This window comes from Helianthus annuus, chromosome 1 (assembly GCF_002127325.2).
Source record: "Helianthus annuus cultivar XRQ/B chromosome 1, HanXRQr2.0-SUNRISE, whole genome shotgun sequence".
Classification (NCBI taxonomy): domain Eukaryota; kingdom Viridiplantae; phylum Streptophyta; class Magnoliopsida; order Asterales; family Asteraceae; genus Helianthus; species Helianthus annuus.
In genome coordinates this window covers 144,135,857-144,152,051 of record NC_035433.2, presented here as the reverse complement: position 1 = coordinate 144,152,051, position 16,195 = coordinate 144,135,857, and the positions used below count along the sequence as shown (strand labels likewise).

Here is a 16,195-nt window from a genome sequence, read left to right as displayed (position 1 = left end):
GATCTTCCAGTGGCATACATACTATTGGTTCTAATATTTTGAAATAGTAATCATGGGAGATGTAGTTGTTTCAACCCTTGTGAAGGAGATAGTGGGGAGACTGACTTCTGAAGTTGTCAAAGAGTTTGGTCTACTTCTGGGACTCAAAGATGAGATTTTGAGGCTCAAGCATGATTTTGACCAGATTGAAGTTGTGCTTGAAGATGCAGAAGAGAAACATATCAAGGAAAAGGAGGTAGAATTATGGCTTAGAGATCTTAAGTCAGCATCCTTGATGGTTGAAAATGTGTTGGACGAGGTCTCAACTCAAGCTTTGCTACAACGTCTACACAAAAAAAGAGGCCTCAAATACATGGTAAGAGCCTACTTCTCCTCTGATCATAACCAACTTATGTTTCGTGTTAGGATTGCTCACAAAGTTAAGGCCCTAAGAAGAAAATTGGATGCCGTTGCATCTAAGAGATCTGAGTTAGGTTTGACCCCCGGTGCGATAAGTCATATTGATGTGGATGTTGCACGTGAGATGCCAGATAGAGAAACAAGCTCTCTTATGCATGATTCTTCAGTTATCTATGGAAGAAATGAAGAAATGGAGATGGTAACTAGAACGATATGTGACAAAGATATAGGAAAATATGACAATGGGGAGATTCGGGTGTATGGTATATGGGGTATGGGAGGTGTGGGAAAGACTACTCTAGCTCAGTTAGTCTATAACAATGAAAGGGTGAATCGATATTTTGAGTTAAGATGTTGGGTGTACGTCTCGGAAAACTTCCAAATTAAAGAGATAATGAAAAAAATCATAGAATCCATAGATAAATATGAGTGTAAACTTACACAGTTGGATACCTTGCAATATTCCCTTCAAAACAAGTTAAGGGGAAAAAAGTTTTTAATTGTTCTAGATGATGTTTGGATTGAAGAGGATGAAAAAGCCAAGTGGGAGGAGTTAAGTAAAACATTAAGTTATGGGGCAGAAGGAAGTATTGTTGTAATGACAACACGATCCAGTATAACTAGTCATATGGTGAGTAAGGTTGGCGAATTACAATATGAACTGGGATGTTTATCTGAAGAGGACTCATGGTTATTATTCAAGAAGCTTGCATTTGCACAAGGAAGAGTGGGAGGTGACGAAGTTGAGCTAGAGAATATTGGAAAGGAAATAGTTGAGAAATGCAAGGGGCTACCTTTGGCATTGAAATCTTTAGGTAGCTTAATGTGGTCGAAAAGAAGTACAATAGAATGGAAACTTGTAAAAGATAGCAGCATATGGGAAGTGGAAAAAATTAGAATCTTGCCTGCTGTTTTGAAGCTAAGCTATGATAACTTGCTTCCACATTTGAAGAGGTGTTTCGCTTATTGTTGTATGTTTCCTAAAGGCTGCAATATGGAAAAGGATGTAGTGATTTAGTTGTGGGTGTCAAACGGTTACATTCCACCGAGAGGAGAAATAAGCTTATATGTGCTTGGGGAAGAAATATTCAATTGTTTGGTTTGGAGGTCCTTCTTTCATATTGTTAAGGACAACAAATTATGGGGCGATAGATATAAAATGCATGATCTGATACATGACATGGCACAACACGTGATGAGACATGACTTTTTAGTTATAGAGCTTGCGTGTAACGAGGTTAAATTCCCAAATGAGGTGCTTCATTTAAGCTCGTCATGTCCAGAGTTTTTCTTTTCACACCAGAATTTAAAAAACTTAACATTAAGGTCAATCCTAATGTTTGGAGAGATTAATGAGTCTGGTATTAGCCAAATTTTCAACCACATATATCTAAGGGTATTATACTTGTGTGGTATTGGGTTAAGGACACTGCCAAAATCAATTTGCAAACTCAAACATCTACGATACTTGAATTTATCAGAGTCAAGCATCAAAGTTTTACCAGAGTCAATTATTTATCTCCAAAACTTGCAAGTCTTGCTTTTGTGTTATTGTCATAAACTGTGTAAGTTGCCCGAAGGCCTAAAATTCATGACTAATCTTCAATGTTTGGACGTCAGTTTTTGTACGTCACTCTTGAATTTTCCATTTGGAATCAACGAACTAACTAGTCTCCGAATACTTCCATGGTTTCTTGTTGGTAAGGAGAGTGGCGCCAAAATAGGGGAATTGGGGGATCTAAATCTTATTGAGGGGGAGTTGCAGATATCAGGACTTGAGAATGTCGGAGGTTTATGTGAGGCCAAGAGTGCCGGTTTCAAATGCAAAACTTTTCTATGAGAGAAGGTAAAGGGGAAACGTTTGCAAATGATGAAGAGGTTCTCGAGGGACTAGAACCAAATCCGCGTCTCAAGGGACTGGAAATATATAATTACATGGGAACGGTTATTTCTCCAAGTTGGATGGTCAATTTAGAGAACCTTGTTGAAATTAGATTTTTTCGGTGTAAGAAGTGTGAGCATATTCCAACACTTGGGAGATTGCCCAATCTTAGGGTCATTCACTTGTTGTTCATGCTTTCTTTGAAGTACTTTTATGATGATGACAATAACATGTCAGAAGACACCGCCAATATGTTTCTTTGTTTACAGGAATTAAACATCGTCACTTGTCCGAATTTGGTTTCCTTGCCCGGTAAACTTCCAAAACTTAAGGTTTTGAGACTAAATGAGTGCAATGAATTAGTTTCTTTACCGGATGAGATGCAAAGTTTTAAGGATATGAATCAACTTGTGATACTCGGATGTCCAAAGTTAAGTGAAAGATGTGAAAAAGATATGGGTATAGAATGGCCTAAAATTTCTCACATTCCTAATATCAGAACCGACCTCATGGTAACATTAGTTTTCTCCATGTCTTAGCTCCATCTTTTATTATTTATTGCAATTAATTTCGTGGATTGAGTTATGATTTTTGAGTACAAGGCCGGCCCAACACTATGTTCAAGCTAGGCTTGGCCTAGGGCCTACAAAATTTTGGGGCCTCCACTTAAAAAAGCAATATATAAATTTTTATAATCTAGATATTAAGAATATTCTGGCCATTGTAAAACATAACTTACTTGTAGAATAGTGGTAGTGTCCACTTGAGAAACATGTAGTTTAAATTTTAATTACTAAAAAGGCTAGGCCCTCATATAGTTTATATTTATAACAACTATAGGTAATTTTCTACTATAAAAAATAGAGGCATATAAAGGAGATTACTGGTTTTCTTTACCTTCACAATCTAGGATTAAAAACATATAATGTTATTTTTCTTTTATGAAAAAGGCCCCGATTTTTATTATCCGCTTTGAGTCTCCAAAAAGTTTGAGGCAGCCTTGTTTGAGTATGATGGCTAAAATGGTCAAATTTGAGCTTACTTTAATAAATCACATAGTCACACAGTGGAAGAAAATGTTCAAAATTCAAATACAAAAACTTTTCTACCATAATACTATTTACAAAGATGGGTAAATCCATATAGAATATAATAATTACAAAATATTATTTTTCAAAAACTATTTGTTTCATTATGCATAATTTGCTATCAAAATTAATGGTGTTTCAATATAGCGAATAAAACTTCATTAAACCCTTATTTTTATTTATTTAGGCCCTCTGAAGATGAAGATTAAGATGAGGGTTGGTGACTTACTTTAGCATGGTGTTTTATCTCATGGTTTCAGTACAGGGGCGGATTCAGAGGTGCTTTGTATGATTTGAAGAATTAGTGAAAATCTATTAAAAGAAACCCTGTGCAAAAAGTTTCGAATCCGAGACTGATTCAGTATTTAGGTCTTACCTCATGACATGCACCAAAATCTGGCACTCTAACGAACACAAGGTAACACTTGCTCATGTGCAGATTTTATGTTTTGGTTTTTGTTTACTTTTGCATTCGTGGAATGAATATGTGGTGTCTTCTTGTTCATGAGACAAAGCTTGTCGATTAGGGATCACTTATGGGTTCAAAGTTACGTTGTATAAGCTTTTTTTTTTTTTTGTATAAACTTTTTTTTTTACAAAGCAATGGCAGGTAGTCGGGCAACAAGTTGCGCCGCCACCCCCTTAAAATGAGTTAAGATCATGTATATTTTGTTTTACGGTGTTTGTTCCAATGAAATTATATGTTGTTCATAGTTGTCTTTATCAATGTTTTAAAAACCGGTTTAAACCGGCCTATAGTACCGGTTGAACTGTCCGGTAAAACCGGTTAAACCATCCGGTACGGTATAAAAACTGGATTTTGAAACATTGGTCTTTATATATAATTACGTTTTGAAGCTTTCCAGTGAATACATATGTATTATTTGATGGAAAAAGACTCAAATCCTGGAAAAATAACATCACTTTCTCTCCACATCCAGGTTCCATACCCGACCCGATTATTGCCATATCCGGTTTTTAACCTTGTTGACCATACTTATGACCCAATACAGGATTTGTGCACCACTATTCTTTGATAGACATATGAAGACAGAAAACTTGTAACCCTTTATAATTCTAAAGTCCCGGTCAATAGTGATGTTTTTTTAATAGAGACCCAAAAAACCGACCAGAATAAAATTAACACGTACCCAATTATGGTGTTATCTGATTAAACTGAACCCGAACAAGATGGAACCCGAAACTTGAAAGTCTAAAGTTCCTCCCATATGTTTCGTTTTTTTGTTTTGAAAATGATGTCTTCTTTTTAGTTTATAATTGGTTGATACGGTTTGATTTTGTGCTTATTGTATCTGACGTTTTTAGGTAATAAATATGTTTAATGCATGGGTTTGAACGAAATATCATATTGGGAGTGTTTGTATTTGACGATTTTAGTTTCTTGATGTTTTGTTTATTTTGATTCACTGTGAAAATTATTATTATTATTATTATTATTATTATTATTATTATTATTATTATTATTATTTGGGGGGGGGGGGGTCGGATTGGGGAAGACAAAGCGGAAATGACAATAATTTCGGGTGTTAACCAAGAAAGTAAACGCCGTTTGTGTTAAAACTAGGAGGGGTGGGGGGGGGGGCTTGGTTTGGGGCTTTGAGCGACAAGTGGCAAGCTGGTGGGGTCACATGGATAGTGCGGCGTGGCGGGGCTGCTGGCTGGGTGTGGGTTGGTGTGGCCAGCAATGTGTCATTTGTTACTTTTTTATTTTTTTTAAACTATTTAAATTTTATTTTAACTAAAACAGAATACGAAATATAATTTAAAAAAACTGCAAATAAAATTAAGAAATAAAACTATATAAAATAAAAAAGAAAATAAATACTTCAAGATTCGCCCATATCATATTTCTTTAAGATTTCTTGTTTCATCTTCAGCGTCAATTCCAATTCTGGGCCGCTAAGGTGATCGACGTTCATGGTGAGAAATTTCATGTCGCGTTTTTCTTTGTTATATGTATTTTTATCGTACACGACTTGCATATTTTTCTTAATCTCCATCCTTTGTTGTTGGATGAAATTGAATGTGTCGATTCTCGTTCCAATTTTCCAACTGGTCGGTGTACAACCCTTTACCCGAGCTGGCCGAGCTAGGGGCCGAACCTGAGGCCGAACCCGATGCCGAACCAGATCTCCCTCTTTGAACCCGCTTTTTTGACGTGTCTCTACCTGGTGGGCGATGAGAATCATCAAAATCATCCAAATTTAGATCAAGCTCTTGATCACGAGTATCGGACTGAGCTTGGGACGAGGGTGTTCGTGCTCTTTTTGATGAAGTTGATTCGCTAGCAGTAGGCACTCTCGCTCATTTAGAAGCGTACCTACATATGTCCCAACAATGCATGTACTTGAACTCATGCTTCTTGTTATCTCTGTATTCCAGAATGACGTTCTTGATAAAGCCCGCCTCCCTTTCACCGCTCCTTGACGAGGTCCTCGCCTTATGGAAAAATCCGTTGAACGTGGTGACTTGTGTATTTATGTCACCTCACTTGGACGAGAGGCTATCATTTTCACGATACACCTCCTCGCTTCTCATTTGCGTGTGAAAGGATTTCTTAATAGAATCCCAAAAATGTTGGCGGTGTCGTGAATTCCCTATGCAAAGAAAAATAATAATAATAATAATAATAATAGTAATAATAATAATAAGCATTATAAAAAATATATTAAACTAAAAAGGTAATATTGTTATGAGTAAATTACGTTTTTGGCCCATGTGGTTATATCACTTTTACTATATTAGCCCAAAATAAAAAAATTTAACATATCTGCCCCCATGGTCTCTATAACTAACCATTTTGGCCCCTAACCACCATGATCTCTAGACTTAGGGGCCAAAATGGTTAGTTATAGAGACCATGGGGGCAGATATGTTAAAAATTCTTATTTTAGGCTAATATAGTAAAAGTGATATAACCACAGGGGCCAAGAACGTAATTTACTCTATTGTTATATAAAAAAAATACCTTCAATTAGATCTTGTGATTCGTTGATATAACATTTTGTCAAAACGGTTTCTACTAGTGGCGTCCACTTGAATGAAGTTCGTTGAGCGGCCGCTATGGCTTTCTCATCCATTTTTTGTGGCTTCTTTTTTTCGCGGGTTTTGATGACGAACCGCTCACGCCTTGCGGTTGTGTTTCAGGAACCGGATCGGGTTGGGAAAGGTTAATGACGGGAATAGATGATTCATCGTATGGAAAATTCGTGTAAACACGGTTTCCTATATATGACGCGGCAGCCGCTAGGTCGGGAAGCAGTGAGTAGATGAAAAGGCCGCTAGGTCGGTTTGTTGGTTGACGGTTTTGTGGCGGGCTAGGGTTCGGGGGTTCTTGATATCCAAAAGGGTTGGTCGGGTCGTATCCACGGCAAAAGAATGCATTGTAAAGGACGTGGGTTAAATTTATAAAAAAATAAAAAGATAGAAGAAGTAAAGATGTAGAAAAAGTGGTAAAAAATTGTACAAAAGGGGTAGTATTTATAGGGTACAAAAAATCATTTTTTTAATTTAACTAGCTGTTTCGCTAACGGCTACCCCCAATGGTCTGATTTCCCCAGCCAATCTCAGCTAGCCAGGCACCGAGCTTCATAGCGACGTTGGCTGGGTAACGCCAAGCCAACGCTGCCACAGAGTGAGCTAGCCAGCGTTGGCTAGCTTCTCCACCCCAACCAACGTCACCACTCACCGCGGTCTAAATGTTGTACTCTGTAGCAAAACATGAACTTAAAAGGTTGTTTTTAGCAAATCTTAAAATGAAAGGTAGAGTATATAGTTTCGATGAAACTAAAGATTGTTTTGTGTAATTATTATTATATATAAAAGAGTAAATGTTTGGCTAAAGTATAAAGACATTTGTCTTTTAGTGCATGAAAATTATAGTGATTTTTTTTAATGAGAATTTTGGTTATTTTTAACTTATGTTGACCACTAAAGACTATGGGGTTGTTTGTTTATCTTTGAGTAAACTGCAATTTTACCCCCGGGGTTTGGGGTGATTGGCACTCTTACCCCCCCCCCTCACAAAATAATTGAAATTTTACCCCCCAACGTTTGCTGTTATGTCGCAACCTTACCCTCGGCCTCAAATTTGTTAACAGATCTGTTAACTTTAATGTGAAATGACTATAATGCCCTTTCATATTACCCTATGTGTTTTGTTATATTATGTAATATTACCCCCTGCCACCACCACAACCACCACTGCCACCTCCAGCCACCACCCTCAACCACCTCCAGCCACCACCCTCCAACACTCTCAACCACTTCTCTCTCTCGCCGCTGTCCATTTAACTCAAATCACCCCCAACCCTCAACCACCTCAGTTCAATTCATCTTGTTCATACATAAAGATTCAATATTTTTGTCAGTAAAATTCACAATTTATCAAATATCAGTTTAATTCATCTTGTTCATACATAAAGATTCAATATTTTCACTGAAAACAACAAACAACTGCCTACTGTTAACTGTTAAACAAACAATAAGATAACTAAACCTGAGTAGAAGACATCTCAAATTTAGAAACCGACACAACGAGCTTATGATCATTCAACATTAAGTTTTGAGATGTCATTAAAGCTGCTTTCGGAACCCTAAGTACCAATTGGCCTACATAATCCTCCTGAATGTAAAATCAACCAAAACAACACACTATTTACACACAGAAGCTGAAATTTGGAAGGGATGAAGAGGTATTAGTTACCCGTCGGCGTTAGGGAAGTAGGATATAGAGAGATATTGTCCCAAACATGAAGGCGTGTGATGATTGTTAGGGTTTTGTTGTTGGTGTTCGTTGAGGTGGATGAAGTGAGAATCTGAAATTCCGAGAGCGGTTGCCCAATTCATGCAGTTGTGTAGCTTTTGTGTTTCCTCCATCTCCGTCGCTACCTCCTCTGTTGCTGCGTAACATCGTCACCACCTTCAATCACCGTACACCTCCACAACCACCACTACCCCGTGCACCACCAACCTTCACCAATCGTTAGGGTTAGGGTTTCAGATTTTGGGTTTGGAGAAGAAAGGGGTGAACGGAGACTGGTGCTGCGTAGGGTTTCATCGAGATGGTTCCAGACGACCAGAGGTGGGCGTGCGTATCTCGAATCAGCAAGGAGAAGAAGGTGTACGTCTCTTCAAATAACTGATTGTGTAATTGTTTGTTGATCGATCAGTGAGGGGGGAGAGGAAGAGGTTGTCTCTAATCGGCAAGAAGTATCCATCCCCAATCAACAACAAAAAGAAGAAGAAGAAGAGGCTGTGCTTATCCCCAATCAACAAGAAGAATGAGCTGCGGTTCTCTTCAACAGGCAAGAGGAGGATCTGGGTTATTTGATGATGATGATGATGATAATTTGATTTTATAAATAATAATAATAATAATAATAATAATAATAATAATAATAATAAAATATGGGGTAAGATTACCAAAATACCCCTACCTATAACAGTCAAGTAACTGTTGACTGACGGCAGGGGGTAAAATTGCGACAGAACATCAACGTTGGGGGGTAAAATTGCAATTATTTCGTGAGGGGGGTAAGAGTGCCAATCACCCCAAACCTCAGGGGGTAAAATTGCAGTTTACTCTTTATCTTTTAATGGGGCTCTTAGTGGTTCAGACCTTTTATTGATTCAACACTTAATGGTTCAGACTGTTTGTTTCACAAGCAAATGTCTGAATGGTTCAGAGATTTGTGTCTGAATGATTAACAATTATACAGAGTCTGAATGGTTAAAACCTCTAATCTGAATTGGTCAGACATTTGTCTCTGAACGATTAAGCATTATACTGGCTCTTAATGGTTCAGACTTCTTATTGGTTTAACACTTAATGATTTAGGCCTCTTACTAGTTTAACACTTAATCATTCAGAAGTTACCAAACAGCCCCTATAATTATTTTACAGCCCAAGAGTTTCCTTATATAAAAAAACATTTTTTTAAGATTCAACTCTCTTTATATTTTACTTTGTATTATAATAACTAGTTTATAAACCCGTATATTACACGGATTAAATATAAAAAAAAAACTTAGATTGAATAATATTTTAATTTATAAGTATTATAAGTGTTTTGGTCAAAAATCACACAAGGATAATGTAACCAAACTTTATGTAAACGGGGTATGATGCTTGGTTAATTATGAAAGTAAAGGATCACTTCTGTGATAAAGATGCAAAGACACAATGATTTATACGAGGAAAAAGCCCTTGATCAATGTATGATCTCCGGCATAAAAAACCTCGGGTGATGGCAACTACCGATCACCAACTTCAATATAAGAAAAATATAGTTACAACTTCGGATAGTAATGAGCTGAGTACAAGGATCACTATTGTTTTGAGTGTCTAAGTGTGTGAGAATTGTGTTGTATGTCGTGTCTCCCCTTCCAAATGATGGAGAGTGGTATTTATACAAGTGTAGGTGACCTATTTTAGGTAAAAGGACTAATTATCAGCTCATTACCCCTTTAGAAATAAAAGACAATCTAGCCTAAATTGTCGCCCATACATCAAGCCAAGTTTCCATATCCTGTGCAACGTCTATCTCTGATTATGCTCCTGCCATAATTGTGAAGACGCGTCCCTTGATCATGATGCTAAGAGCGTATCCTGCTAGATATTCCTGCAAAATAACATTGCATTAAGTGAAGGTGACCGTTAGCATGAGGATCCTTTGATGGTCCATGATCCTGATCCTGAAGTCCTGCTGAGGATCACTGTCTGCCAAAGAAACAAGGATCACTGGTTAGGATCACGTGTAAGGATCACCTATAATAAAAATCCAGCCCTAACAATTGCCCCCAAAATATAAGGAGTTTATTGTAAATTAATGAGTTGTATTTTGTTCCGATCTTATCTCCAACGGGCGACTCCGAATAACTAGCCGTTACACATGGACTAGCCGTTGTGATCATTACGTCATAGATGTGACAATCCCTGCAGATCATGATTATAAATAGGAGATAGGGTGAGGATCAGTTTGTATTTAAATTCAGGATATACTCCCTTTATAATCTCCACCGAAGATTGATCAGGTATTCTCCTCTTCTCTCTTTCCTTCCTATATTTTCTTTGCTCTGTTTTTTGCTCCGTCTCTATTTCTGTTCCGTCACAAACATGTTGCTCCGGAATTCTCCACATAAGGATTCCAAGAAGGATAGTCCCCTGAAAGGCCAGGGGATTATCAAGGATTCCCCTACGGAGCGATGTTGCTTTACTGACGTTCACGTAGACAGAATTCGTCATTGCTTTCCGGCGAATACTGTTTTCAAATCCTTCGTTCCTACAGCTTTGAGCGACTTTGTTTCAGATGTTTGGGTGGCTTTTCCTGCTACCCCGTTCACCATAGGGTTTTCATATCCTTTTCCAGACTTTACCCAGTCTTTCTTTTCCTTAACCGGCATTTCTTACATCCAAGCTATGCCGATGATCTGGAGGGTTCTGTATACCTTCGAGAGGATCATCGAGCAGGAAGGGATTGATCTGGGGATGGCGGAGTTGGCTAATCTTTATGATCTCACCACATTTGGTTCTCACCGGTATTTGTTGAAACGGAAAGCCGGGGTGGATCATCCTGTCTTCAAGGTTACTAAGAACGATACAAACTGGAAGCGTCGCTTTTTCTTTGTTAGGAGGGATTCTATCCCAGAAGGGAAGGATCTGCCCAAGGAATGGGCCACTCATGGTAGGATAGAGGATCCTCGAAGGATCACTATCAGCCCTGTCTCATATAATGAGGATCACTAATGTCTCTTTTTATCTCTTGTGCAGCTATATCCATTGCTCATCTGAAATTGACCCCTGCTGCAAGAGAAAGAGTGTTAGCTTTTAAAAAGCTTGATCCTGAGGTCAGAAGTTTTCAAGTCACCGTCCAAGATTCACAAGAAGTATCCTCTGCATCTGCCACTATGTCAAGTAAGTATCCTTATAGAAAATGAATTATATGTAAGATTGTTTGATTAATAAGGCAACTTATCTTGTTTTTTGATTGTGTAGGCGCTGGGAAGTCTGCCAGGTCTGTCAAATCTGCTTCTAAATTTGGGATAGATGATCTCACCAACGTCAAGTCTTCGAGGAAGAAGGCTCCTGCTGCCAGTCCTTCAGTTTCAGCCCCCAAGGCACCTATCCGGGGCAAGGGAAAAAAGAGGAAAACCTCTGAAGATCTCCAAGGATTTCCCCTCCTCCGTCAGCAATTCCTTGACTACGTGAATGAGGTAAGGATCACTGCCCCTGTTGATTATCCGTTTCGAATATCCTGTTTGTGTATCCTGTTTCTTTGAGGATCATCCGGTTCTGAACTTACCTTATTCCCCTCTTTGCAGAAACTTGCCGAGATCGAGACCTATCTTGGCCATGTTGAGGATCAAGAGAGCCAGATTGCCGACCTTCAACAAATGGGCATGCTTAAGGATCTCAAGATAGCAGATCTTGAGAAGGAACTCCGGGCCACGAAGGATGAGGCTGCTCAGAGGTTGATCGATATGGATAACGAGAAGCAGGAGATCACCCAAGATGCCAAGGTCTCCGCGGCAATTGCTATGTACAAGATACAACTTCAGATGGCTGAGGAGGCTCAGGATCCTATCTTTGACAAAAGCTCGTGGGACGTTGAAGGTTGGAAGGCAAGGCTGGCAGACCTTGAGGACGAGGATGAGGCTGAGGATATTCCCATGCTGGAAGGCGGTGATGCTGAAAAGGATCAGGGTGGAGAGGCTGGTGGTGATGGAGCAGCGAAGGAGTAGGCTGCATGATTGGGCGATGATGGATATTGTTGACTAGGCCGGAGCCCAATTTTTTTAGGTTTAGTAATGGTTTTTTGTGGTTGTTGATGGTTTGTGAACAATTATGGTCTGTAATCTTCGAACAATAGTTTTTAGGGTTAAGGATCCTGGATCCTTTGAACAGTAGGTAGGATTGCAAAAGGTGGAGGGATCCTCTGTTTGGGGGATGAAGCCTTTGTGATCCTGCCGCTTTTAATTTCCTGCACAATGCTAAGACCGCATAGACAATGGACACCCGTTGCCAACCCATGTGGACGGGCCACGTTTTGCTGGTAGAAACGTGGGTTGGCAATTTTGACAACTTTTTGCAAGGGTTAAAGATCCTTTTGCTAATAATATAACCTTAATCTTTCTGGCTTATCCCGTGTTGTTATCCTTATCTTCTTGTTTCTCAATTGTTTTTGGTAGTATATTTGTTAAAGTGACAAGAGTTAAAAATATGCTTAATAAATTTAGGATATGATCCTAGATCAAATATCCTCATATTGAAGATTCTCAAAGTACTTTAGTTCAAGGATCATAGGTTCAGTTGTCAAGGTCTAAAGGTTTTTCAAATGAATAATGAAATTAAAAATAGTTAAGGATCATACCTGAGGATCCAAGTTAGGATCCTAACCTTTAATCGGGATAACCACAAGTAAAACTTTAATGGATGATAAGGATTAAGGATCCTTATTTGTTTAACTTCGAGAACCTGAAAGATGTAACATATCTTGGGACTAAGCCAATGTAAGAGATAAATTAGTAGCTGGGGACATGCCCAAAGGATAACTGAGAATGATCCTGGAGGATCACTGGGGACAAGCCCATAGGATAACTGGGGACAAGCCCAAAGGATCGTATGTAAACTGGAGTATGGCCCTTTCTGGCGACTATCCAAACTTAGTGACATGAAAATGTCAAAACCTTAGCTAATGTGAAAACGTTAGAAACCTTAGGAACGGATGTATGGTACGTCTACCATTATACGTAGGATCCTAAATATAGCCAGTACGATGAGGTTGTCAGCCCCGGAAGTGGGTACTGGTCCCAAAGACGTGAACTATATCAGGATCATCGTGCGCTGCTGGCGGAAACTGGGGATAATCCCAAGGATAACTGGGGTTGGACCCAAGGATCTGCGGTGCTTTTGAAGATCTTTGACGATATGCTGAAGATACCTGAGCTATCATAACTCAAATGTTTCGTGAGTAGAGGATGAAGGATACATGATCCTTATCCTTAGGTAAAAAGTAAGAAAATGCAATAGTTTCTAGGATAAGCATATTACCAGAGTAAGGATCACTGATATCACCGGGATCCTTCAAGGATACTTCAATGTAAGGATCACATGCATGAAGGATCATGTTCACATGAAATATTTCTTTAAGTGAACAGCATTCCAGGCTCTTGGCAATAAGTTTCCTTCCATGGTTAGCAACCTGTATGCCCCTTTTCCTGCTTCAGCCTCAATCAAGTAAGGGCCTTCCCACTTTGGTGCTAACTTTCCGTCAGCAGGATTAATAGTGTTTTGGAATGCTTTTCTAAACACCATATCTCCGACTTGAAATTTCCTTATCCTAACATTTTTGTTGTAAGCACCAGCCATTCTTTGTTGGTAGCTTGCCATCCTTATCCTAGCCAGATCCCTGATTTCTTCAATAGTATCCAAATCCTGAGCCAGGATTGTAGCATTCTCTTCAGGATCACGAGCACTTGTTCTAGCAGTTGGGATCACCATCTTTGTTGGGATCACTGCTTCTGCCCCAAATACTAAAGAAAAGGGTGTTTGACCAGTGGCATTCTTGGGAGTTGTTCTATCAGCCCATAGCACATAAGGTAACTCCTCTGCCCATTTTCCCTTCTTGGATCCTAGCTTCTTTTTCAGATTGTTGATGATGATCTTGTTGGATGATTCTGCTTGTCCATTGGCTTGTGGATGAACTGGTGTTGATGTTATCATCTTGATTCCCCAACTGTCACAAAAGTTAGTGGTTCTGCTTCCAATGAATTGGGAGCCATTATCACATACAATTTCAGAGGGAATGCCAAATCTAGTTATAATGTTTCTTTTAATGAAGGATATGACTTCCTTTTCTCTGACTTGGGCGAAGGCTTCAGCTTCTATCCACTTAGAAAAATAGTCAGTCATGGCAAGCATAAATACTTTTCCACCAGGTGCTTTAGGAAGCTTGCCAACTATATCCATTCCCCATCTCATGAATGGCCAAGAGGATGGTATTGGGTGCAAAAATTCAGCTGGCTGATGGAGGATATTGCTATGTCTTTGGCAAGGATCACACTTCTTAGCATACTCTACAGCATCCCTTTTCATGGTTGGCCAGTAGTATCCCGTTCTAAGGATCCTCGAGAACAATGCTCTGCCCCCAGTGTGGTTTCCACAATCTCCTTCGTGGAAATCTTTCAATACTTCTTCAATTTCAGGATCCTCAATACATCTCAAGTATGGTCCTGCAAGAGATCGCTTATATAATACATCATTCAAAATTGTGAATTGAGATACCTTAATCCTGAAAGCTCTAGGATTTTCTTTCATCGGAATCTCCCCGTGTTGCAAGTATCTCATGATTGGTGAGATCCATGATCCTGAATAAGGTTGAGCTTCTTCACTAGGGATCATCGCAGTATCCTCTTCTATTTCCATGGCCACCTGATTTTTGATAGCAGGAGCCAGGATATGGATGATAGGGATACTTATATCTTCTGGAATCTTCAAGGATGATCCTAGGTTGGCTAATGCATCAGCCTCTGTGTTTTCCTCCCTTGGTACCTGTGTCAGACTGAAAGAAACAAAAGAGAGTGCCAATTCTTTGACTATCTCTAAATACTTGGTTAGTTTTTCACCTTTAACAGCGTAGGATCCATTAAAGTGATTAGTGATCAACAATGAGTCTACATATACTTCAAGATATTTTACCCCCATATCCTTAGCGATTTGCAAGCCAACAATTAAGGCTTCATATTCAGCCTCATTGTTAGTTGCTTGGAATTCACAGGCTATGGAGTGGGGTATTATGTCCCCCTGTGGCGATTTTAGTAGGATCCCGAGCCCTGTGCCCTTGATATTTGAGGATCCGTCAGTGTGTAATATCCAAGGATCCTTGGTTTCATCCAGCTGCTGGACCTCCAATTCTGCTTCTTTTTGTAGATCACTACTGAAATCAGCCACAAAGTCAGCTAAGGCTTGTGATTTAATGGCTGTTCTTGGTTCATATCTTATATCATGGGCACTAAGCTTCACTGCCCACTTAGCCATTCTCCCTGACATCTCCGGTTTCCTGAGGACATTCTTAATTGGAAAGTTAGTTTTAACAACAATAGTATGGGTTTCAAAATAATGCCTTAACTTAGTGGATGCCATGATTAATGCGAGAATAAGTTTTTCGAGGTGTGAGTACCTGGATTCGGTATCAAGTAAACTTTTACTTACATAGTAGATAGGATATTGTGTACCTTCATGATCCTTGACAAGGACAGCACTTACAGCGGTTGAGGATACCGCCAGGTATAAGGATAACACATCTCCTTTTTCCGGTTTTGCTAATGCTGGTGCTGAGGACATATATTCTTTAAGGGCTTGTAAAGCGTTCTCATGCTTCTCAGTCCATTCAAACTTCTTATTCTTCCTTAGGATATCGTAGAATTCTTTGCATTTTTCTGAGGATTTCGATATGAACCTGTTCAAAGCTGCTATCCTGCCTGTCAGTCTTTGAACATCCTTGGCATTGGCAGGAGATTTGATATTTACTAATGCTTTGATTTGTTCCGGGCTTGCTTCAATGCCCCTCTGGGTTACCATGTATCCTAAGAACTTTCCTGCCTTAACACCAAAATGGCATTTCGAAGGATTAAGTTTCATGTTGTAACTATCAAGGATATCGAATGCTTCTTCCAAATCCCTTAGGTGATCCTCAGCTTTCTTTGACTTGACCACCATGTCATCTATGTACACCTCCATAGTTTTTCCAATTTGATCTTTGAACATCATATTCACCAGCCTTTGATATGTTGCACCTGCATTTCT

General features: G+C 39.1%; 2 protein-coding genes across 3 annotated transcripts; both read left to right on the top strand.

Moving 5' to 3' along the window:
* On the top strand, positions 1-1,779 carry LOC118480967 (putative disease resistance protein RGA3). The gene has a single exon (XM_035975995.1). The coding sequence runs from the start codon at positions 53-55 to the stop codon at positions 1,415-1,417; it is 1,365 nt and encodes a 454-aa protein (XP_035831888.1). The 5' UTR covers positions 1-52; the 3' UTR covers positions 1,418-1,779.
* A 445-nt stretch (positions 1,780-2,224) lies between these two features.
* LOC118480969 (disease resistance protein RGA2-like) lies at positions 2,225-4,286 on the top strand. Of its 2 annotated transcripts, none has more exons than XM_035975998.1 (2): positions 2,225-2,793; positions 3,630-4,286. In XM_035975998.1, the coding sequence occupies exons 1-2, from the start codon at positions 2,236-2,238 to the stop codon at positions 3,672-3,674; spliced, it is 603 nt and encodes a 200-aa protein (XP_035831891.1). In that variant the 5' UTR covers positions 2,225-2,235; the 3' UTR covers positions 3,675-4,286. The 2 variants fall into 2 exon arrangements, with proteins under 2 accessions (XP_035831891.1, XP_035831894.1); XM_035976001.1 differs by having other exon boundaries at positions 3,557-4,280.
* Positions 4,287-16,195: the final 11,909 nt, after the last annotated feature.

Bases quoted from the DNA above. Each gene is read 5' to 3' on its own strand.
- LOC118480967 (XM_035975995.1), top strand. From the start codon at position 53: ATGGGAGATGTAGTTGTTTCAACCCTTGTGAAGGAGATAGTGGGGAGA.
- LOC118480969 (XM_035975998.1), top strand. From the start codon at position 2,236: ATGAGAGAAGGTAAAGGGGAAACGTTTGCAAATGATGAAGAGGTTCTC. The intron at 2,794-3,629 runs GTAACATTAGTT...TCATGGTTTCAG, and splicing joins ATATCAGAACCGACCTCATG to TACAGGGGCGGATTCAGAGG.